Source organism: Tursiops truncatus, chromosome 1, assembly GCF_011762595.2.
Source record: "Tursiops truncatus isolate mTurTru1 chromosome 1, mTurTru1.mat.Y, whole genome shotgun sequence".
In the NCBI taxonomy this organism is placed as follows: domain Eukaryota; kingdom Metazoa; phylum Chordata; class Mammalia; order Artiodactyla; family Delphinidae; genus Tursiops; species Tursiops truncatus.
In genome coordinates, this window is record NC_047034.1 from 115,937,512 (window position 1) to 115,960,416 (window position 22,905).

At 41.8% G+C, this 22,905-nt stretch overlaps 1 protein-coding gene across 2 annotated transcripts in view; it reads right to left on the minus strand.

Moving 5' to 3' along the window:
* The window catches only part of GIPC2 (GIPC PDZ domain containing family member 2), an 85,145-nt gene that overhangs the window by 10,169 nt on the left and 52,071 nt on the right, over nucleotides 1-22,905 (minus strand). The window contains exons 4-6 of one of the 2 annotated variants that reach the window (XM_073788025.1): nucleotides 16,332-16,442; nucleotides 14,563-14,669; nucleotides 8,944-9,025 (exon numbers count right to left, since the gene is read on the minus strand). In XM_073788025.1, coding sequence (XP_073644126.1) covers nucleotides 8,944-9,025; nucleotides 14,563-14,669; nucleotides 16,332-16,442 — 300 coding nt within the window. The remainder of the gene's footprint in view (nucleotides 1-8,943; nucleotides 9,026-14,562; nucleotides 14,670-16,331; nucleotides 16,443-22,905) is intronic. The other variant, XM_033864405.2, reaches the window with a different exon arrangement.

Below are 22,905 nucleotides of genomic sequence, written 5' to 3' on the forward strand. Positions count from 1 at the left end.
CCAGGTTGCCCATTTTATTGGCATATAGCTGCTTGTAGTAATCCCTCATGATTCTTTGTATTTCAGCAGTGTCAGTTGTTACTTCTCCTTTTTTATTTCTAATTCTGTCGATTTGAGTCTTCTCCCTTTTTTTCTTGATGAGTCTGGCTAATGGTTTATCAATTTTGTTTATCTTCTCAAAGAACCAGCTTTTAGCTTTCCTGATCTTTGATATTGTTCCCTTCATTTCTTTTTCATTTACTTCTGATCTGATCTTTATGATTTCTTTCCTTCTGCTAACTGGGGTATTTTTGTTCTTCTTTCTCTAATTGCTTTAGGTGTAAGGTTAGGTTGTTTATTTGAGATCTTTCTTTAGGTAGGATTGTATTGCTATAAACTTCCCTTTTAGAACTGCTTTTGTTACATCCCATAGGTTTTGGGTCATTGTGTTTTCATTGTAATTTTTTCAGGTATTTTTTTATTTCCTCTTTGATATCTTTGGTGACCTTTTGGTTATTTAGTAGCATATTGTTAGCCTCCATGTGCTTGTATTTTTTACAGTTTTTTCCTGTAATTGATATCCAGTCTCATAGCGTTGTGTTCAGAAAAGATACTTGATATGATTTCAATTTTCTTAAATTTATCAAGGCTTGATTTGTGACCTAAGATATGATCTATCCTGGAGAATGTTCCATGAGTCCTTGAGAAGAAAGTGTATTCTGTTGTTTTTGGATGGAATGTCCTACAAATATTAATTAAGTCCATCTTCTTTAATGTGTCATTTAAAGCTTGTGTTTCCTTATTTATTTTCCTTTTGGATAATCTGTCCATTGGTGAAAGTGGGGTGTTAAAGTACCCTACTATGATTGTGTTACTGTCAATTTCCCGTTTTATGGCTGTTAGCATTCGTCTTATGTATTCAGGTGCTCCTATGTTGGGTACATAAATATTTACAACTGTTATATCTTCTTCTTGGATTGATCCCTTGATCATTATGTAGTGTCCTTCTTTGTCTCTTGTAATAGTCTTTGTTTTAAAGTCTATTTTGTCTGATATGAGAATTGCTACCCCAGCTTTCTTTGCATTTCCATTTGTATGGAATATCTTTTTCCATCCCCTCACTTTCAGTCTGTATGTGTCCCTGGGTCTGAAGTGGATCTCTTACAGACAGCATATATACAGGTCTTGTTTTTGTATCCTTCAGCCAGTCTATGTCTTTTGGCTGGAGCATTTAATCAATTCACATTTAAGGTAATTATCAATATGTGTGTTCCTATTACCCTTTTGTTCATTGTTTTGGGTTTGTTTTTGTAGGTCATTTCCTTTTCTTGTGTTTCCTGCCTAGAGAAGTCTCTTTAGCATTTGTTGTACAGCTGGTTTCTTGGTGCTGAATTCTCTTATCTTTTGCTTGTCTGTAAAGGTTTTAATTTCTCCGTTGAATCTGAATGAGATCCCTGCTGGGTAGAGTAATCTTGGGTGTAGGTTTTTCCTTTTCATCACTTTAAATATGTCTTGCTACTTCCTTCTGGCTTGCAGAGTTTCTGCTGAAAGATCAACTGTTAACCTTATGGGAACTCCCTTGTATGTTATTTGCTGCTTTTCCCTTGCTGCTTTTAATATTTTTCTTTGTATTTAATTTTTGATAGTTTGATTAATATGTGTCTTGGCGTGTTTCTCCTTGGATTTATCCTGTATGGGACTCTCTGAACTTCCTGGACTTGATTGACTATTTCCTTTCCCATGTTAGGGAAGTTTTCAACTATAATCTCTACAAATATTTTCTCAGATCCTTTCTTTTCCTCTTCTTCTTCTGGGACCCCTATAATTCAAATGTTGGTGCATTTAATGTTTTCCCACAAGTCTCTGAGACTGTCCTCAATTCTTTTCATTCTTTTTTCTTTATTCTGCTCTGCAGTAGTTATTTCCACTATTTTATCTTCCAGGTCGCTTATCCATTCTTCTGCCACAGTTATTCTGCTACTGATTCCTTCTAGTGAATTTTTAATTTCATTTATTGTGTTGTTCATCACTGTTTGCTTGCTCTTTAGTTCTTCTAAGTCCTTGTTAAACGTTTCTTGTATTTTCTCCATTCTATTTCCAAGATTTTGGATCATCTTTACTATCATTATTCTGAATTCTTTTTCAGGTAGACTGCCTATTTCCTCTTCATTTGTTTGGTTTGGCGGGTTTTTTACCTTGCTCCTTCATCTGCTGCATATTTCTCTCTCTTCTCATTTTGCTTAACTTACTGTGTTTGAGGCCTCCTTTTCACAGGCTGCACGTTCATAGTTCTCATTGTTTTTGGTGTCTGCCCCCAGTGGGTAAGGTTGGTTCAGTGGCTTGTGTAGGCTTCCTGACGGAGGCACTGGTGCCCGTATTCTGGTGGGTGGGGCTGGATCTTGTCTTTCTTTTGGGCAGGGTTGCATCCAGTTTTGGGTGTCTTGACTTAGTATGATTTTAGGTAGCCTCTCTGCCAATGGGTGGGGTTGTGTTGCTGTCTTGCTAGTTGTTTGGCATGGGGCATCCAGCACTGGAGCTTGCTGGCCATTGGTGGAATTAGGTCTTAGTGTTGAGAAGGAGATCTCTGGGAGAGCTCTCGCTGACTGATATTACGTGAGGCTGGAAGGGTTCTGGTGGTCCAATGTCCTCAACTCGGCTCTCCCACCTCACAAGCTCAGGCCTGACACCAGGCTGGAGCACCAAGACCCTGTCAGCCACATGGCTCAGAAGAAAAGGGAGAAATAAAGAAAGAAAATAAAAATAAAATAAAATAATTAAAATTTAAAAATTAAAATAAAAAAATTTAAAAGTAATTAGAAAAAGAAGAGAGCAACCAAACCAATAAACAAATCCACCAATGATAACAAGTGCCAAAACCTATACTAAGATAAACATAAAAATCAGAAACAAGTCAGTTGCAGACAGCAAACCCCAAGTCTACAGCTGCTCCCAAAGTCCACCGCTTCAGTTCTGGGTTGATTCGTTGTCTATTCAGGTATTCCACAGATGCAGGGTACATCAAGTTGACTGTGGAGATTTAATCCACTGCTCCTGATGCTGCACAGAGAAATTTCCCTTTCTCTTCTTTGTTCGCACAGCTCCTGGGGTTCAGCTTTGGTTTTGGCCCCACCTCTGCGTGCAGGTCGCCCTCAGGCTTCTGTTTCCACCCATACAGGAGGGGGTTAAAGAAGCGGCTGATTAGGGGTCTCTGGTTCACTCAGGCCAGGGGGACGGAGGGGTACAGTAGTTATAATTGGAATGCAGCGCGAGCCTGTGGCAGCAGAGACCACCATGATGTTGCAACAGCCTGAGGTGCACTGTGTGTTCTTCCAGGGCAGTTGTCCCTGGATCACAGGACCCTGGCAGTGGCAGGCTGCACAGGCTCCCGGGAGGGGAGGTGTGGATAGTGACCTGTGCTCGCACACAGGCTTCTTGGTGGCGGCAGCAGCAGCCTTAGCGTTTCATGCCCGTCTCTGGGGTCTGCGCTGATAGCCGCGGCTCGCGCGCATCTCTGGAGCTTGTTTAGGCAGTTCTCTGCCTTCTGTGGGCAGACAGGGAAGGAATCCCCTTCTCCTCGCACACCCTGAAACAATGGTCTCTTGCCTCTTAGGCAGGTCCAGACTTTTTCCCAGACTCCCTTCCTGCTAGCTATGGTGCACTAGCCCCCTTCAGGCTGTGTTCACACAGTCAACCCCAGTCCTCTCCCTGGGATCTGACCTCCAGAGCCTGAGCCTCAGCTCCCAGCCCCCACCTGCCCCAGTGTGTAAGCAGACAAGCCTCTCGGGCTGGTGAGTGCTGGTCAGCACTGATCCTCTGTGCAGGAATCTCTCCGCTTTGCCCTCCGCACCCCTGTTGCTGTGCTCTCCTCTGTGGCTCCGAATCTTCCCCCCCACCCACCGCCCCCCACCGTCTCCACCAGTAAAAGGTCTTCCTAGTGTGTGAAAACCTTTCCTCCTTCACATCTCCCTCCCAGAGTTGCAGGTTCCATCCTTATTCTTTTGCCTCTGTTTTTTCTTTTTTCTTTTGCCCTACCCAGGTACGTGGGGAGTTTCTTGCCTTTTGGGAAGTCTGAAGTCTTCTGCCAGCATTCAGTAAGTGCTCTTGAGGAGTTGTTCCACATGTAGATGTATTTTTGATGTATTTTGGGGGAGGAAGATTATCTCCAAGTGTTACGCCTCTGCCATCTTGAAGGCCCCCCCCCCACCTCTGGATCTCTTTATAAATTAGAAATCCTAAAATTCTGAAGTTGCTGGGATGATCTCCAAACTCCTAAGTTGGTATCTTCAGAAAATAGTGTAGTTCCGTATACAATTTACACAATGGCCTTAAATATTCATGAAGAAACTTATATGACACAACTTTCCTTTAAGTTAGGTCAATCCCATCTAGGGTCTTACAGGACTCAAAATCTTCCAGAAACCATTTTCCCCATTGGGTAACATTCCAAGGCAAGCCACGTTGGCTGGCATTGGGTTGGTTGTGAAATAGTTCACAACTTTACAACCAAATGAAGCACTATCCCCTTCAGGGTTACTTCTACATAAACCCATTTGAATTGTTTTCCATTTTCAAATGGTAAATACATCCCAATCCTTTTTTGAGGATAGTGTTTTGGGTTTTAGTCATTTTATTGCCATATTACTTTTTAAGTTTTCTAACAAAAACATATTAACTCGAATATAACGTGATATCAATGTAATTTGCATTAAGACAACATTTCTGAAAGCTAAGAAATGCTTGGAATACAAACAAGTAAATATATTCATTTGTCTGTTGAATCAGTGTCATATTTGTGAGTTATATCTCATGCTAATCAGATCTGAATAATGAGAGAAATTCCTAATTCAACAATGGTTCACATTCTCAAAATAATTACTTTCCTTAAACTTTACCTCCCTAGGTGACTAATCACGTTGCTAATCATGTATAATAATAATGATTTTTATGCCATTGGAGGAATTTGATTAATTAACTTTATAAAGGGATTACTAGTTAATTTACAAGGAATTTGTGAGGAATGTTTAGTGCTCTGAATTTGTCAGAGTGAAAGAAAATTGATCTTTAAAGAACTTTATTGGGCTTCCCTGTTGTCGCAGTGGTTAAGAATCTGCCTGCCAATGCAGGGTACATGGGTTCGACCCCTGGTCCAGGAAGATCCCACATGCCGTGAAGCAACGAAGTCCATGTGTCACAACTACTGAGCCTGCGCTCTAGAGCCCATGAGCCACAACTACTGAAGCCCGCGTGCCACAACTACTGAAGCCTGCACGCCTAGAGCCTGTGCCCAGCAACGAGAGAAGCCATTGCAATGAGAAGGCTGTGCACCGCAATGAAGAGTAACCCCCAACTCGCCACAACTAGAAAAAACCTGCGCGCAGCAACGAAGACCCAACACAGCCAAAAATTTAATTAAATAAATCTATAAAAAAAGAACTCTCTTAATTCATTTATAATTACTTGTACCATTGCCCAGCACTCTTCCTTGTATATCTGTATATTTTAATAACAAAAGATTTATTATTAAATATGATTTATTTAATTATGCCCAATTTATACTTAAGTAGCTATAAGACCTATGCCCAAAATTAAGTTCTAAAATTAAGCACTGCTTTAAGTTCTCACCTTTGAAAAGTATGATTCTCCTAAAGCTCAAGATCCAGCAACTGATACCCTAGTTCCTGAATCTTATAATATTTATACAGTATACAATTTTAAAACTTCTCAATTGAATAGAGATATTTCATATTACTTTCCTAACAAATACTACCTGAGTTTAAGAGCACTACCATCTCTAAATCCCCTTTACTCTCATTTGCAAGTTCATTTGCATAACTGCCACAGGCCCACATCATTTATGCAAATCTCTTTACTTTTCCAAATACAAACAGGTTGGGAGAAACATTTTAAAACACTTGCTTTCTATAGGATCATCTCAGCTTTAACTTCGTGTCGTGTGTAGCAAGGATCTATTATATGCAAATTTTATATTTCTCTTAAAGGAGCTAGAAAAGAGTATCACTTTTTTCAATTACAGACATCATCTGCACAGCCAACATAAACATTTTATTTTTAAAGTTCAGATAGGCTAGAAAAAAATAAGAATAAACTCTGTAAGGAAAAAGGAAAATGAGTAGAAGTAGAAAAGGAAGAATGAGTTTTAAATACTTCTAGCTAATGTAAAGTAAAATACTTTCCCTGGTAGCAAGTAAATAAAATAGTCCCAGTCTTTGACTTTAAAAAATTTATTAAGTACCTGATACAAATTCACCCATGTCCACACACACAGATGCATGCAGGCACACACGCCACCACTAGCATGCTCATTCACTCTTTCCCCACCCAGCATCCACCTGCCCTTCTTAAGGGAACATTTATCATCTCGCTTCTACACTGGAGGGACCAGGCCCTGCACAATCTCAGCCCTTGTATTTCAGAGTCACTCTCTGTTGCATAGGTAGAGCATCTGACCCAGACCTAACCACCTCCCTGGCCTCTGTGACTAGTTCACTTGAGACAATCAGAGACGATCCTGAACATTTTGTTTGAATGACTTGGAAAAGGCCCTCCCTCTCTCCCACTGTGCTTGCCACCAAGAAGATGTAGAGGGTGGAGCCATGGCTGTCATTTGGGTTCTATGCGGGAGGGCCTGAAGCTGCCAGGGGATACCATGGAGATCTGAAATGAAGCCAGAATTGAGAGAGGAGAAACCACATCCTGATGACAGCATGAGAACTCCACTTCTAACCATTTTTGAAGCCAAGATCTACCTCTGGAATTTTCAGCTATAAGAACCAGAACATTTCCCTGGCTTAACATTCCCTTAAGCCAGTTGGAATTAGATTTGTTGAGTTTTGTTTTGTTTCATTTGTTATTTGCAATTGATAGAGTCTTAACTGAGAGATCAAGATACTGACATCCTAATGATGACATAAGAAATACACAGAGGGCTTCCCTGGTGGTGCAGTGGTTAAGAATCCACCTGCTAATGCAGGGGACATGGGTTCGAGCCCTGGTCCGGGAAGATCCCACATGCTGTGGAGCAACTAAGCCCATGTGCCACAACTACTGAGCCTGTGCGCTAGAGCCCATGAGCCACAACTACTGAAGCCCGCACGCCTAGAGCCCATGCTCCACAACAAGAGAAGCCACCACAATGAGACACCTGCACACTGCAACAAAGAGCAGCCCTGCTCACTGCAACTAGAGAAGCCCGTATGCAGCAACGAAGACCCATAACAGCCAAAAATAAAATAACTTTTTTAAAAAATAAAATAAACAAATACACAGAAATTCAACTGCTCAAATGCCCTTGTTCGTCACATGCCAAGTGTGTCTGCTTTCTTCATATTTGATTCATTGTTCACAAGGTTTCAGTATTCTTATTAAATGGGGCACAACTTTAATACTGTAATAAATACACAATTTGTCCATTAAATCTGATGTATTACTTTTCATATGTATCATTTACTAAATTTTTTATATATATTTTAATATATGTATATATTATGAAATCATCACCACAGTAAGTCTAGTTAACATTTATCATCATATATATTTTTTAAATCCATAAAACTGCTTATGTAGGAAATATTATTTATAGGTTAAAAACTGAAGTTTAAAACAGCCTATACAACTCAATACCAAAAAAACAAACAACCCAATCAAAAAATGGGCAGAAAACCTAAATAGGCATTTCTCCAAAGAAGACATACAGATGGTCAACAGGCACATGAAGAGATGCTCAACATCACTAATTATTAGAGAAATGCAAATCAAAATTACAATGAGTTAACACCTCACATCAGTCAGAATGGCCATCATCAAAAAGTCTACAAATAATAGGGGACTTCCTTGGCAGTCCAGTGGTTAAGACTCTGTGCTCCCAATGCAAGGGGCATGGTTTCAATCCCTGGTCAGAAAACTAAGATTCCACACACTGCAGAGCACAGCCAAAAAAACAGTCTACAAATAATAAGTGCTGGAGAGGGTGTGGAGAAGAAGGAACCCTCCTACATTGTTGGTGGGAATGTAAATTGGTGCAGCCACTTGGAAAACAGTGTGGAGGTTCCTTAAAAAACTAAATATAGAGCTACCGTATGATCCTGCAATCCCACTACGGGGCATATACTGGAAAATATGAAAACTCTAATTCAAAAAGATACATGCACACCAATGTTCATAGCAGCACTATTTACAATAGCCAAGACACGGAAGCAATGTAAGTGTCCATTGGCAGATGAATGGATAAAGAAGATGTGATAGATATAGATATATTACTACTCAGCCATAAAAAAAGAATGAAATATTGCCATTTGCAACAACATGGGTGGAAGTAAGATAAAGAAAAATATGATATCACTTATATGTAGAATCTAAAAAATAATACAAATGAACTAATTTACAAAACAGAAACAGACTCACAGACATAGAAAACAAACTTACAGTTACCAAAGGGAAAAAGGGGGGGAGGGATAAATTAGGAGTTTGGGATTAATAGATACACACTACTATACATAAAATAGATAAACAACAAGGATTTACTATATAGCACAGGGAACTATATTCAATATCTTATAATAACCTATAATGGAAAATAATCTGAAAAAATATATATATATATATAACTAAATCACTTTGCTGTACACCTGAAACTAACACAATATTGTAAATCAACTATACTTCAATTTAAAAAAATAGATAAAATGAACATTTTCCCGTAAAAAAAAAAAAAAACCCTGAAGTTTAGGAAAGTTGTCTTGGCTTTGAGGCCTCACAACTAATAAGGGGTAAGGGCCAGGTGTTCTTTTCATTTTTATTTATCTTTATTTTCATTATGCTTTTCATCACTACACAGATACTGTTTATCTTGAAAAATATAAGTGACAATAAATGCAAGCAAGACACAAATAAGCATTAAGTTCCATCAATTAAGACATAAGACTTTTTTAAATAGTATGATCTTACCTAAATCGATATCTCGAATTCCCATGTACAATTCAAGAAGATCATCAACCTTTCCAATCGACTTTGCTTTGGTTTCAGAGGGCTTTATCAAAGAAAAGAGAAATGAAATCATATTTTTATGTATAATCTCTTGAATGTCGAGCCATACATAGGGGGAAATCTGATGTGGAGCCAGTTCCTGGTTGTGTACTTCAGCTAATTTCAATGGAAATATATCTAGAATGTACACCGCAACTCAATACAAATCAATATAGTAAATTTTTATTTTTGGTGTTTGTGTTAAGTATTTTTTGGTGTTTGTGTTAAGTATTTTTGGTGTTTGTGTTATATATATATATGTTATATATATATATTATATATATATATGTTATATATATATAACATATATAACATATATAACATATATAACATATATAACATATATAACATATATATATAACATATATATATGTTATATATATATGTTATATATATATATATATATATTTTTGGTGTTTGTGTTAAGTATTATAGATTCAAAGAAGAAAAGCAAGAACAGTCTCCAAGCGGCTAGCAGTCTAGAAGGGAGACAGATGTGAAAATAAATAGCTATTTAACAATAATAAGGACAATTTCTAAAGGATGTCAGAGGCAAAGAGGCATCACAGGGGAAGTAAATTTAAATCTCTAAGTGTCCAGGAAGACTTCAGAAAGGTGACTTAAGAAGTGTGTTTTCAAAATGAACTGGCGTCAGATAAGCAGAAGCAGGCACCGAAAGTAGAAGGCAATATATACACAAAGTCTACGTGAGGCTGCAGAGTCTGATAAAAGCGCACAGTGGGTTAAAGGACTGCAAGAAGTCCCATGAGATGGGAATCATAGCGCCAGACATGACTAGATCTTAAGGAGTCCTGTATGCCTTGAATAGGGCTTTGGTCTTTATCATGCAGGCCACATGCATTAACAGCTCACCCCAAGAGTAAAACACTCTGAACACATACCCCTATTATTTATTTTTTATTAATTTTATTGAACAGAAGTCCCCCCTCATCTGTGGTCTTGCTTTCCTCAGTTTCAGTTACCTCAGTCAATTGAGGTCCAAAAATATTATATGGAAAATTCCAGAAATAAACAGTTCACAAGTTTTACATTGTGTGCCATTCTGAGTAGTATGATAAAATCTCACACCACCTGCTCCATCCCAGAATCCCCAACCACAGACATCACCTGCTCCTGAGATCCAACCTTCACCATCATCACGGCTAGATGATCCAGGATCACCCAAGCAGATGATCCTCCTTCTGACTTAGAGTCAGAAGGTCAGTGGTAGCCTAACACTATGTCACAATGCCTATGTCATTTACCTCACTCCATCCCATCACACTGGCATTTTATCATCTCATATCATCACAAGAAGGGCGAGTACAGTAAAATAAGACATTTGGAGAGATCACGTTCACACAACTTTTATTATAGTGTATTTTATAATAGTTCTATTTTACTATTAGTTATTATCATCTTTTACTGTGCCCAATTTATAAGTTAAACTTTATCATAGGTATGTATGTATAGGAAAAAACATAGTATATATAAGGTTCAGTACTATCCACAGTTTCACACATCCACTGGGGGTTTTGGAACGTGTCCACTGTGGATAAGAGGGGACTACTGTATGCAATTTTTATCAATTACACACGTGTTACCACATTAATGTATTGAGTATGTTATAAAAATAGAAATTTTATAAGATGATGAAATAATATTTTTAAATAATTGTTTTATGTATTAATGGCAACAAAATATTTTTGTTCTTCCTACAAGTTTCTATGAAAAACATGATTGGATATATTTTATTATTCTTTTAAAATCTTGGTTTAATATTTGGTGAAGTCTGGTTCTGTTTAGTTTATTTCAATCCTTGGTTTTAAATGGCTTCATAGCTGAAATAAAATTTGCCCAAAGATGTTAAACACTCAACTACGGGTACAAATGTTGAATTCAAGACTACACTGCAGGGCTTCCCTGGTGGTGCAGTGGTTGAGAGTCCGCCTGCCGATGCAGGGCACACGGGTTCGTGCCCTGGTCCGAAAAAATCCCACGTGCCGCGGAGCGGCTGGGCCGGTGAGCCGTGGCCGCTGGGCCTGCGCGTCCGGAGCCTGTGCTCCGCGACGGGAGGGGCCCCAGTGGTGGGAGGCCCACGTTCCGCAAAAAAAAAAAAAAAAAAAGGCTACCAAGATGTTACTGTTCTAAATAGCTATTGATCTCATCACCCCCTCTTCCATTCACATTCTGATTGCCTATGTTCAGTCCTGACTTTTTTAAACTGAGATATAATTGACATATAACATTATCTTAGTTTCAGGTATACAACATAAAGATTTGATATGTGTATACACTGTATGGAAAATGATCACCACAATAAGTCTAGTTAACATCCATAACCACACATAGTTATTTTTTTTCCTTGTGATGAGAACTTTTAAGATCTAGTCTCTTAGCAACTTTCAAATATATAATATAGTATTATAAACTATAGTCACCATGCTGTGCAGTCTATCCTCAGGACTTGTTTGTAAGTGAAAGTTTGTACCTTGACCCTCTTCACCCACTCACCCCCAACCCGCTGCCTTTGGCAACAACCAATCTGCTCCATTTATGTATGAGGTGGGGTTTTTTTTTGGCGGGGGGAGGAGGTGAGAGGAGCATATAACTGAGGTCATCCAATATTTGTCTTTGTCTGACTTATTTCACTTAGCTTAATACCCTCAAGGTCCATCCATGTTGTTACAAATGGCAGGATTTTCTTCTTTTTTATGGCTAAATAATACTCCCCTCATCTTTTCTTATTTGCAGAAGTCTCCTAATTGGTCTCCCTGCCTGAAATCTTCAGGCTCGGGACTTCCCTGGTGGCACAGTGGTTAAGAATCCGCCTGCCAATGCAGGGGACATGGGTTCAAGCCTTGGTCCGGGAAGATCCCACATGTCGCAGAGCAACTAAGCCCACGCGCCACAACTACTGAAGCCCACGCACCACAACTACTGAAGCCCGTGCGCCTAGAGCCTGTGCTCCACAGCAAGAGAAGCCACCACAGTGAGAAGCCTGCGCACCGCAATGAAAAGTAGCCCCTGCTCGCCACAACTAGAGACAGCCCGCACACAGCAATGAAGACCCAATGCAGCCAAAAATAAAATTAAAATTAAAAAAAAAAAGACAAATCTTCACGCTCTCAAATCCACCCTGCTCAATATCCCATCCCCCAGAACCAAGGGGTTTTTCTAAAACACAAAACTGATTTGCTGTTCCCCTTGCAATTTTTAAATAGCCCCCCCGCTCCATTATCCACAGGCCCTTCACGCCCTGACCCAGGCCTCTACCTCCAGCCTCATCACCCACCACCAGGTACTTGCAGCACACTCCAGTCCCGTGGACATTTCCATTTCATGCGTAGAACACTCTTCACCCCATCTTTGACCAGCTCAACCATTTCTTCTGGAGGGAACTCTCCCTGATTTCCCTTTCCCAATCCCTGACTGTAGCTGATCAGCCAGCCCCTCCTTTATGACATTAACCTTGCCCTTCTGATTTGTAATAGCTTCTTTTCCTGCCTCTCTCCTTTTAAAGGAAAAACAACGTCTTTATCCATCTTTGTATCACCAGCACCTGGACTGTACCTGTCTCAACAAACACATAGTGAATAAATTGTGAGGTATGCAGGGGAGTATAGTTCAGTTTTCAGAAATTGTGCTAGATAACGAGGGGCTGATTTGCTTCAAATCTGTAAATCCTTTGGTGTTTCAAATTAAATGGTAGGTCATTTGCATCAAATTTAATATTAGCACCAAACTAGTTTTTTTTCCCCTTTATTACGAGCTATTTTAATTGCCCTATTTAATGAAGCAGGCTATGCAAATAGGAAGGGAGTTTTAGATGTTTTTCTTGGAATGAATCTTTCCCACCTCCTCAGGCAGATCTGCAGTTATTCTTTTTCATTGCAGCACCTTCTATATAGCAGCTGCTCATAAATAAACAGATATGTATTACCCATTTTAACTGTTAGAAGAGGGCGCTCCTCCTGAAGTGACATGGAGTTTTTCCTGCCGACCCCACTTCCTTTGCAAACAGTTTGAAGGTCTGTCCTTTTCTCCTCCACTTTAAAACACACTTGGCATCCCCTAGCTCCTTCCCACTGTCCTTCCATCCTCTTACAGATTCCTTTCTTCCACTGAGGTCTGTTCATTTGTTCAACAATAAACATTTACTGGACTTCAGCAATATGTCTGGCAGTGTGCTGGGCATTGGAAAAGCAAAGACTCAGAACAACCAGATGTCACTGCCCTGGGTTTTTTCACAAATCTTGTCATATCTCACTTTCAAAATGCTTTCAGCTCTCCCAGGCCTCTCCGTTGTCACTTGCCTCCAGATCAATCTTTTCATTCACCCAGGACCAAGGCACTCGACTCGGAGTCTTCCTCTGGATTCTCCAAAACAGACAACATCCTGGGTGACTCAAACATTCAAGAGGACAACCCTGGCTTCGTGGTTCCTTGAGGGTCTGCTCCAACCAACCACACCCATGACTGACCCTGACATCGTCCCCCAAAAGCTCTGGATCCTATGAAAACAGCCTCCTAACCATTCATCTGTCTCTCTTGCTCTTCAAACAGCTGGGAGCCCTAGGACGGTAGGCGCACACAGACATGCCTTCCCCCCGACCCAGCCCCCCCACCCCACGCCAAGGAGCTCCGGAGCCTCTGCCTGACCTCCCCAAAGGAGGGCTTCATCACCGCTGTCTTCCTGCTGTGAGCGGACCTGCCACTTGTCATTTTGAATCCTTACCACTGCCACCCTCTTCTTCCACCCTCCTTCCCTCCATGTGTCTCTTCTCCTCGTGTTTTTCACTCAGATACTGACCTTTACATAGACACAGTCAATCAGCAAAACCCTTCCTCCAGTCAAGCGTAAGTGAATCACTCACTAATTCATTAAATTCAAAGATCTGAGCTCCTCTGAAGTGTCAGGCACTGTTCTAGGTGCTGGGGATACAGCTGTGAACAGGACATGTGAGAACAAGACATGGGACCGAGAGGAGACAAGGATATAAGTCCCACTGGGTTCAGCGCCTTAAAAAAAATGAAGGGCAAGGAAGATTGGGCAGGGGGCAGGGTGGCGGGACCTGCTATTATACCAGCTGCTCAGAGGTTAAACAGGGTAGGATGTGGACAGAAACTCAAGGCGGCAAGGGAGTGAGCAGTGCCCGTAAATGGGCAGCGCATCCAGCTAGAGGTAACAGCTCATACAAAGGTCCTGAGGCAGGGATGTATCTGGAGTGCTTGCGGACAGAGAGGAGACTCAAATAGCTGAAGCAGAGGGAGCCAGGAGGAGAGGGGTGGAGATGAGAGCAGAGAAGAGACGCAGAGTCAGATCGTGTTGGTCACTCTGAGGACTTTAGCTTTTACTCCGAGTGACGTGGGAAGCCACTGGAGGATTTTGAACAGATTGTTCCATCACATCTGAGTTTCTAAAGGATAACTCTGGCTGCTGAGGGAGTAGAGGGAAAGAGGGCCTTTATTTCCAGCTCTGACAAACACGAACGTCCATCCATTTCCAAGACATATAGGGATTAAATGAACATAACATACCACTTCTTCCACAGTGGCAGGACCTTTTGATCTCAGGCGAAGTGTCTCCCTTCCAGTACCAATCCTTCCTGTTGATGACTTTCCAGCTTTTGCCCTGGGCTCCATGTCTATAAACATACAATGGATGGGGAAACGTACATATATTAAGAATTCCAACCAGTTGCTATAAAAGCTAATGAGTTTCCGTCACAAATTTCTGTACAGTTATTGAAGAGATTTGATAAAAGCTATGCCTTCTGATAAAATTTTCCCAAAACAAAATAAATTCACCTGTCATCCATTATTCTCATATGAGAGTCTCTATGAGGTCTGCCTACAACAAGAAAAGGAAATACGTGAAATGTGCTGATCGGAAAGACTGGAAGTTATAAGGAATAAAAAATAAAACAGTCGGTTTTATTGTAAGAGTAAAGAGGTATATGTGGCAGGAAAGCAGAGGTAGGTGTGTAGCTGGACTTCATTAAGGTCGTAAAGAAGGGAAGGAGTCATGTCTTGATAGAAGACAGAGATGGAGGCACTATTATTGGAGGACCTACCTTCTGCTGGATGCTTTCAATACAAAATCCCATTTAATTCTTGGGCCAACCTATGAGGCAAGTTAGAGCCGTCATTTTACAGAAAAGGAAACTGAACTCAGTAAGGATCAGAGCTGGTATTCAAATCCAGGCCTTGTGACCCCAAAGTCTCAACAACACTTCACCACCACACCTCTTGGAAGCACAAGGGATAAATTCAGAGGTAACGGACCTCAAGAGGCTGGGAACAGGTTCCAAGGAAGGAGTTCCCCTCGCAAGGCAGACGACAACAGAGAGCAAGAGTCCACGAGAAGCCGCTCCTTCCCTTCGCTGGTTTTCTACGTGTGTGTTTTGGTTTGGTTTTGGTTTTCCAGCATACCAAGAGTCACCCCCACTCCCAGACAGTAACATAAATGAGTGGAAGGGTAGGGTGGGAACTGAGGACAACTCCCAGGACGTACCCTATCGAGGTCACTCCAGTAACTGCTCTGTGAGAAGGCAGGCCCTGCACAGCCAGATCTTCTACTGGTTTTCAAAGCAGATGAACACTCAGTTTTGTGCCAACCTCCTGATTTTTAACTTTTGGCAACTAAATCAAACTTTTAAAAACAACATAATGGGCTCCGCAACAAGAGAAGCCACCACAGTGAGAAGACTGCGTGCCGCAACGAAGAGTAGCCCCTGCTCGCCGCAACTAGAGAAAGCCCGGGCACAGCGAGGATGACCAAACACAGCCAAAAATAAATTAATAATAAATTAAAGATAAAAACAACGTAATGGCAAAAATAAAAAATTTGTGGATCAGATTCTGATCATAGGCCACCGATTTATAACCTCTGCAGGTATCCCGGGTCCTCTTGACTGAGGACTCTGGCAGCAGTTTGGGGCACGGATGGAGGTGGGTGTGAGGAGACGCAGCACCAAGGCTGGGAGATAACTGAGCTCCAATGCAGAGTCACAGGGCAGGCCGCAATGTACGAGCAGGTGGTGAGGTCCATACAAAGCTCTCAAAACGTGGACGTCAAGTGGCCTGCACAAACACATCCTTCCTTAGAATCTAGGATAATTCCCATCTTCAGCAAGTCCTGTTTCACTACTGGGGATCTATTCCAAGGTGACTAAGGACTTTACATGTTAATTTTAACCTGCATTTGAGGACAGAGCCACCAAAACATAAAACATAAGTTTTCGTCTGAGAGTGAAATTATTCAAAATAATCATGCAATAAATAGGGTAGTTCCCCTAAGCCAGAACCTCTCAATGGTGGCTGACGGTGCTCATGTTGACCACGTTGACCAGAGAGATGCTCAGACCAGAGCTGTGTCAGCACGTCTGCAGCATTTGCCTTGCCAGTCACACTGTGTCCTGTCCGAGGGAAGAACAGATTAACAGGAGATGCTCACTCAGCACAGGGTTTCCAAAAGAATGCCCAACGAAAAAGATGAGGCCAGTCTGTCACCAGCACTGTCCAGGATTCTATACTACCCAGTTTGGAGTCATGTACAGACCTACAGTGGTCAAGACAGCCTCACCTTAATGATGCTAACCTCCAAGATAAACAACCTTACACCCGCCCTCCCCCTATCACACACGCTACCCACCGTGATTTCATGAAGCAACCTGCTCTGTATAATTTGTCTTCCAATATAAATTTTCTACAGGGTGGCAAATGAAGCACTCAGCTAACACATGTCTTTGGTTTACAACTACATATACATTTCTAACTGTAAAGTAATACACTGGCATTCTGACTTAACAACGAGTCTTTTGTAAGTTTGGTAAGCAAGATATAACCCTGGAAAATTGCACAAGTTCTGGATACACTGAAGAAATTAAAGGTTCCTGGGATGTACGAAGCTAAGGACCCAGACTCTGGAACGTGGGAACTTCACGGAGGGAATGTCATCCAGGTTTGAGAAGTCGGCCAGCTGCCCTAGATGATGTCTCTGCTTACCTGGCTCTTACCTGCAACACCAGTAGCTAAAAGGGAAAATGAAATGTAGAACAGAAGTTTTTTTACTTGGTTTTTTTTTTTAATTTTTTTTAATTCATTAATTAATTTATTTTTGGCTGTGTTGGGTCTTCGTTGCTGCACACAGGCTTTCTCTAGTTGTGGTGTGCATGCTTCTCATTGTGGTGGCTTCTCTTGTTGTGGAGCCTGGGCTCTAGGCACGCGGGCTTCAGTAGTTGTGACGCGTGGGCTTCAGTAGTTGTGGTGTGTGGGCTCTAGAGCGCAGGCTCAGTAGTTGTGGTGCAGGGGCTTAGTTGCTCCGCGGCATGTGGGATCTTCCTGGACCAGGGCTCGAACCCGTGTCCCCTGCATTGGCAGGCAGATTCTTAACCGCTGCGCCACCAGGGAAGCCTCTAGGCTTTATTTTTTAAGCAGTTTTAAGTTCATAACAAATTGAGAAGACAGAGCTCTCCCATACACCTCTTGCCTCCACATATGCATCACCTCCCCCATGATCAATACCCCTCCCCACAGGGCTACATTCGTTATAATCAATGAACCTACATGGACACATCATATCACCTAAAGTTCATAGTTATGTTAGGGTTCACTCCTCGTGTTGTACATTCTGTGGGTTTGGAAGAATGAATAATGACATGTATCCACCATCAGAGTATCATTCAGAGTAGTTTCATTGCCCTAAAAATCCTCTGTGCTCTGCTTGTGCACCCCAGATTTTTTTTTTAATCATTACATGCTTGTCATCTTCTCCTCAAAAGTGTTATCTCAAAACTAACCACTTGGTGGCACCAAAACAAAAGTTAAAATTTCACTTCTGGCTTAGACCAGCCTCCAGAAAGGCAGTTCTTGTGGCTAAAGAAATAGAAGCCATGTTTCTCCACAATCCTGATTCAGGGAAGTAAATCAACCGGTTTATACATGAAAACAGGCAGGATGGCCCTGTTCAGCCTCAGAGGGAAAAAAATGTTTTGCTTTTTTAATGTTTGCAAAGGTTGCTAGTCTGGCCTACTTTTAGGGTGCTGGCCGGTCTAAGCTTGTCGAACCAACCAGGCCAAGCCCTAGATCAGTCACTTCACTTCTCATGAACAGGTTTTCATGAGGCCTCTCTTGGGGCTGAATGATGAGAGGGATGCAGTTCACACAGGAGATGCTGGTAATCGGCCTGCAGCTCGAAGGATTCACTAGACTCAGGGCTCCCCTCCTGTGTCACTTAGGGCACAGGACACTCAGAGCTCAGGGGTACACAGCTGCTCCCACAGCTGAGTGGGATGTCACCAAGAAGCAGTCGCCTTAGTTCCAAACCCTTTTGTGGCAACTGTATTTGTTACTCTAATTACATAATTGAATTTAAAACTACATGAGCTGATGAAATAAGTGTGAAACACAGAGTTATTATTGCTAGGAAAACTAGGTTAACTGCTTTGGAAAGACTCCATAAGGGCGAGTTGCAAAAAAAAAAAAAAAAAAGGTGTGGGCAAAATGATGCTAGGAGATTAGGAAAAATATCTTTAAACATCCAGCATTTCACATATCTGGCTTTTAGATATCAAAGAGAAACCATAGATGTGCGTTCAGGTTCTGATTACTAAAGCAAGACTTCATAGAACTCCAATTTGTGTCCTCTACTCAAAGAGCTTTTTACATCTAAAGAGTTGTAAAAGAACGCATATTTATATGTTTTAAAATAAAATGTTTATATCCACTTGTGTCATTCTTTATGATACCATTTTAACTGGCATTTTCAATAAACAGACCAACCCCCAGTCCCTGCTACAACGTGAAGGTCAGGGGAGAGATGGGGAAATGGAGAAGACAGCAAGATGTCTGTCTCTAGTCCCACCCTGAGCCCCAGGGCAGGGGAAGAAGAGCACTGACAGCGGCCAAGGCCCTATCTTCAGGTGGAACACATGCAAGTGGTTTAGATCCCCAACGGACACAGGGTGACAGTGAAAAGGGTAGGCATTCTCCTGCTTCTGCACAGAACAAGATCTTGTTCTGGTCCCACAAGGGCCTGAGTTGGCCTGGAGTACAATTCATAGCAGGGGCAGAGCCATGATTTCCGTGAGAGGGGGGCACATATGGACACCTCTGTGCCCAGCAAGAGATAGACTTCAGAATCAGAGAACTTGAGTTAAAACCCAGCTCCACCATTTACAAATTGTGAGAGCTTAAGGAATAAGTTCTTATCTGAACAAGAACACTACTGAAACCAAGGGAGGCCCTGTGGGACTCCCAAGCACAGAGGCTCTTTTGTCCCGTTTCTTGTGGGCAAGGCTCCAGCCTCTATGACCTTCCCTGAGTTCCAAAGGGCAGATTCCAACAGTTGTTAATCAAGGGAGAAGCAGCCATGAAACCACCTGAGGCCAGATTAAAGGGACCAGAGAAGCTCATCAAGATTAGCCGACCACCTGAGCTGAGATTAAGGGCGTGCAGGCCCTGCTCAACCCTAATCTTGTCACAGACCCTCACCTTTGAACCACTGTTATAAAACCCTCATCAAATCCTCCCAGGTTGGGACACATAGTTTTTCAAGGCAGAAGCCCGGCATGTCTCCCTTTGCCTGGCAAAGTGATAAAGCTATCCTTTTCTACTTCACCCAGAACTCTGTCTCCAAGATTTGATTCGGCACCTGTGTACAGAGAGGCCGATCTCTCGGTAACACTACCTACATAGGATGTTGTCTTAAGCATTCAAATGGCTGCCGTATGAAAGGTGCTTTGCCCAGTGGTCTGGCTAATACACAGAGAGCTGCTACTGCTGTTGGACTTGCTTCTGCTGACACGGTCCACACTGGACAGACAGCCATCTGCTCGTCCCATGCTCTCCCCAACAAAACCATTTGCACTGGTTTTCCCAGGATGAGAAACATGCAGAAGTCTCTTCAAATGTTCAGAAAACTGTCACTTCAAATACAAAGGTCTCCTTTTTATTCTATCTTCTATAGAACTGTGATTTTTCCCCCTTCCATTTACAGGGGAGTAGAAACAACAGATGACCCATTACCCTACTCAGATTCGCCAAAGTGGCTGAGTTTAAGCCCAGCTCCTCGGGGGGGCGGGGGCACTCAGCAGTGGGGGCCCTCCAGTGTCCATCTCATTGGACCTCTGATCCCCATTCAAAACGTCCTGTTAGAGTTACATGACACCGTGTGGGCAAGAGGGCAGACACATCAACACTCCAACCTGGAAACTTAGAGTCCCCTCCCCTAACCACCCATGTAGGTGAACTAAGCTACTTCACCAAATTCACTAATCCATTTCTATAATTTCCACCTCTGGAGTTCGACAGCATCAAAAATGGTGGCCATATGGCAACTCAGGCAGGACTTTGCAGGATGTGTATACCAATGACTTTCAGCACTGCAGGCCCAGAAATGCTTTCTTCCAGCGTTCCCAGAACTGACCTGAGTCTTAGGGATTGATTCACACTAACCAAATTCACAAGAATAGACGTCATACATCAATGTATTAATCATAGGGAGGGATGGTATCAAAGGTCCAAGTGGGCTCCCATGCTTCATTCTCATGAACCCAAAACTTCCTGGGGAAAATGTCCAAGCAGAGACTCAGCCATGAAGGTCTAAGACAGCAAGGCTACGTGGGAAAAGGGGAAGGGATCATGCTCCAGGCCATGAGTTCCAAGACTCCAGAAGCAAGGAGTGGAGAGTTGATGTTTTAGAGTCCCTCCCAACTGGGTGACTCTCAGTTTACCACGCCTCTACCCCTCTTGGGAATAATTCACTTGAAACTTTCTTCCCACTGGGTACCTGAGAAGTTTAGTGTGCATGGATGATACCAGAGAAAAGGACTTGGGCACAAAGGATAACTCTCACAGTCCAAGGCTGCAAACAGGTAGTTCAGTGACATGTGGTCCACAGACATGTTTGTGAAGTGTGCAACGTTTTCAGATTTTTTAAATTAGTTGCCAACTTTTAAAAGTTGGGTGATTTCTCATCAAAATTCAAATTTTAAGTTTCTCTTGGAGACTGACGCATGCCTACAAAACAGTAATAATTAGGGTCGACAACTTTACTTTGGGGTTTGCAGCTCTCTGCCCTCATTTTCAGACAATCTCTCAAGGTATAGAATTTCTCACTACATACGGCTATAAAGCGTTATATGCTGTTTCATATACTAGTGTTATTCTTAGACTGCAGTCTTATTTCAAAGGAATAAATATACACACATACATCTACACTATAATTCATCTAGGGGCAAAAACATAGATCATCTGGGAAAATTAAAGGTAACTTTTTTAACTGATCATTTAATATGTCCCAGGTACTAGAAATTCTTGATAAGTTCTTTTATTTAATCTTCACAACACTATTACAAGGTAGGTATTACTCTAATTTTACAACTAAACTTACAGTTGAGGCTTGGAGAAGTAAGATGATTTCATCAAGGTCATAGACAACTGGTAAGTGGTAGAGCTGGGCTTCCCCAGAGCCACTGCCTGATTTTATATTCTCTTAAAGATTATGAGTTGCCATTGGTAACAGACATTAGTTGGCTGTCTTCTCAGTACCCAGTGGTCATGAGGATCACTGTGGTACAGGGGAAGCTGATTGCTCCCAGCTTCAGGGATGGGACACACGAATGGGCCAAGCTAACTGATCCCCTTCATCACAGTGATTGTTTCAGAGGTGGACATGGGAACAAAGGTAAGTCAGAAAAAAATCTAAGGACTTTTGCTAGAAATTCTGAGGCAAGGACACTCTCTTTTTCTGTTCTATGTAAATAAGGAAGCACAGGGTCCCAGCCATAGCTGATCACCATCTCGGGATACGTTAAGGATGTATGGATGATGAAGCTGATGCCTCAGGCAGCAGAGCACAAAGGAAGGGCAAGAAACAGGGTCCTGATCACATTGTACGGGCCCTACATAGAGCTCTGCTAATGCCGGCATCACTCACGGATGGTTGATTTATAAGCTTCCCTTTTCTGCATTAGCCAGGGTCATAAAGTTTTCCACTGTTTCCAAGTGAAAGATACCTCACAGATACAGAATTGTGTCTGAGCAATGAAGCAACCCTTCTAAAGAGACCTTCCAATGCTTGGACATACATAAATGACACTGTCCATAAACAGCTGGTGTGCTCACTTCCCTACCTCGACCCCCGACACTCCCTCCCTCCCTCCCTCCCTCCCTCTCTCTCTCTCTCTCCCCCGACCCCTCTCTCAGAGTAGCTGACATAAAATCTAGCTTTGCCCCAGAATTTAAAACTTTAACTATTCATTCCCTTTTTCTATGTCTCCTTCCTCTCTCCAACATTCTTCAGACTTCTTTAGAATAGCTATGCTGTTTTTTTTGTTTTGATCGAGCTGGTAGGGTGCTGGGGCGGATACGAAGGAAAAGGAGATAAGTGGATGCCACATACACAAGGTGGCTATCGGATCAAAAGGGCTGGCAACACATGATCCAATCCACCCAAAAAAAAAAAAAAAAAAAGGCTACACAAAGTTGCTCTTAATTGTTCCTTTAACGAGACTGAACAGTGTAAGACAAGTGTCAGAAGGGAAATAACTATGCCAAAATCATCTTGTTCTCTCGGTAAGGTGTCATTTGAGAAAAACTCAACCCTATTTTCATAACTCCCTGAAATTACAGGCAAAAGTTAATGTGCATCTCTGGGATAATTTTAATCCAGAGGGGACTGTGTCACCAAAAAATATTACAAACCTTGGGACTCTAACATGAGGAAGTTAAAAGGATGGCTAAAGTATTTTTATCCTTTTATACTTATTTTATTCCATAGTATGATTTTATGGGAATTCAAAAATCAAAAATTGTTCACTTTTATTCATGGTTTATTACACATATTTTTCCTCCACCTTTTAAAAAGTTTAGTAGTTT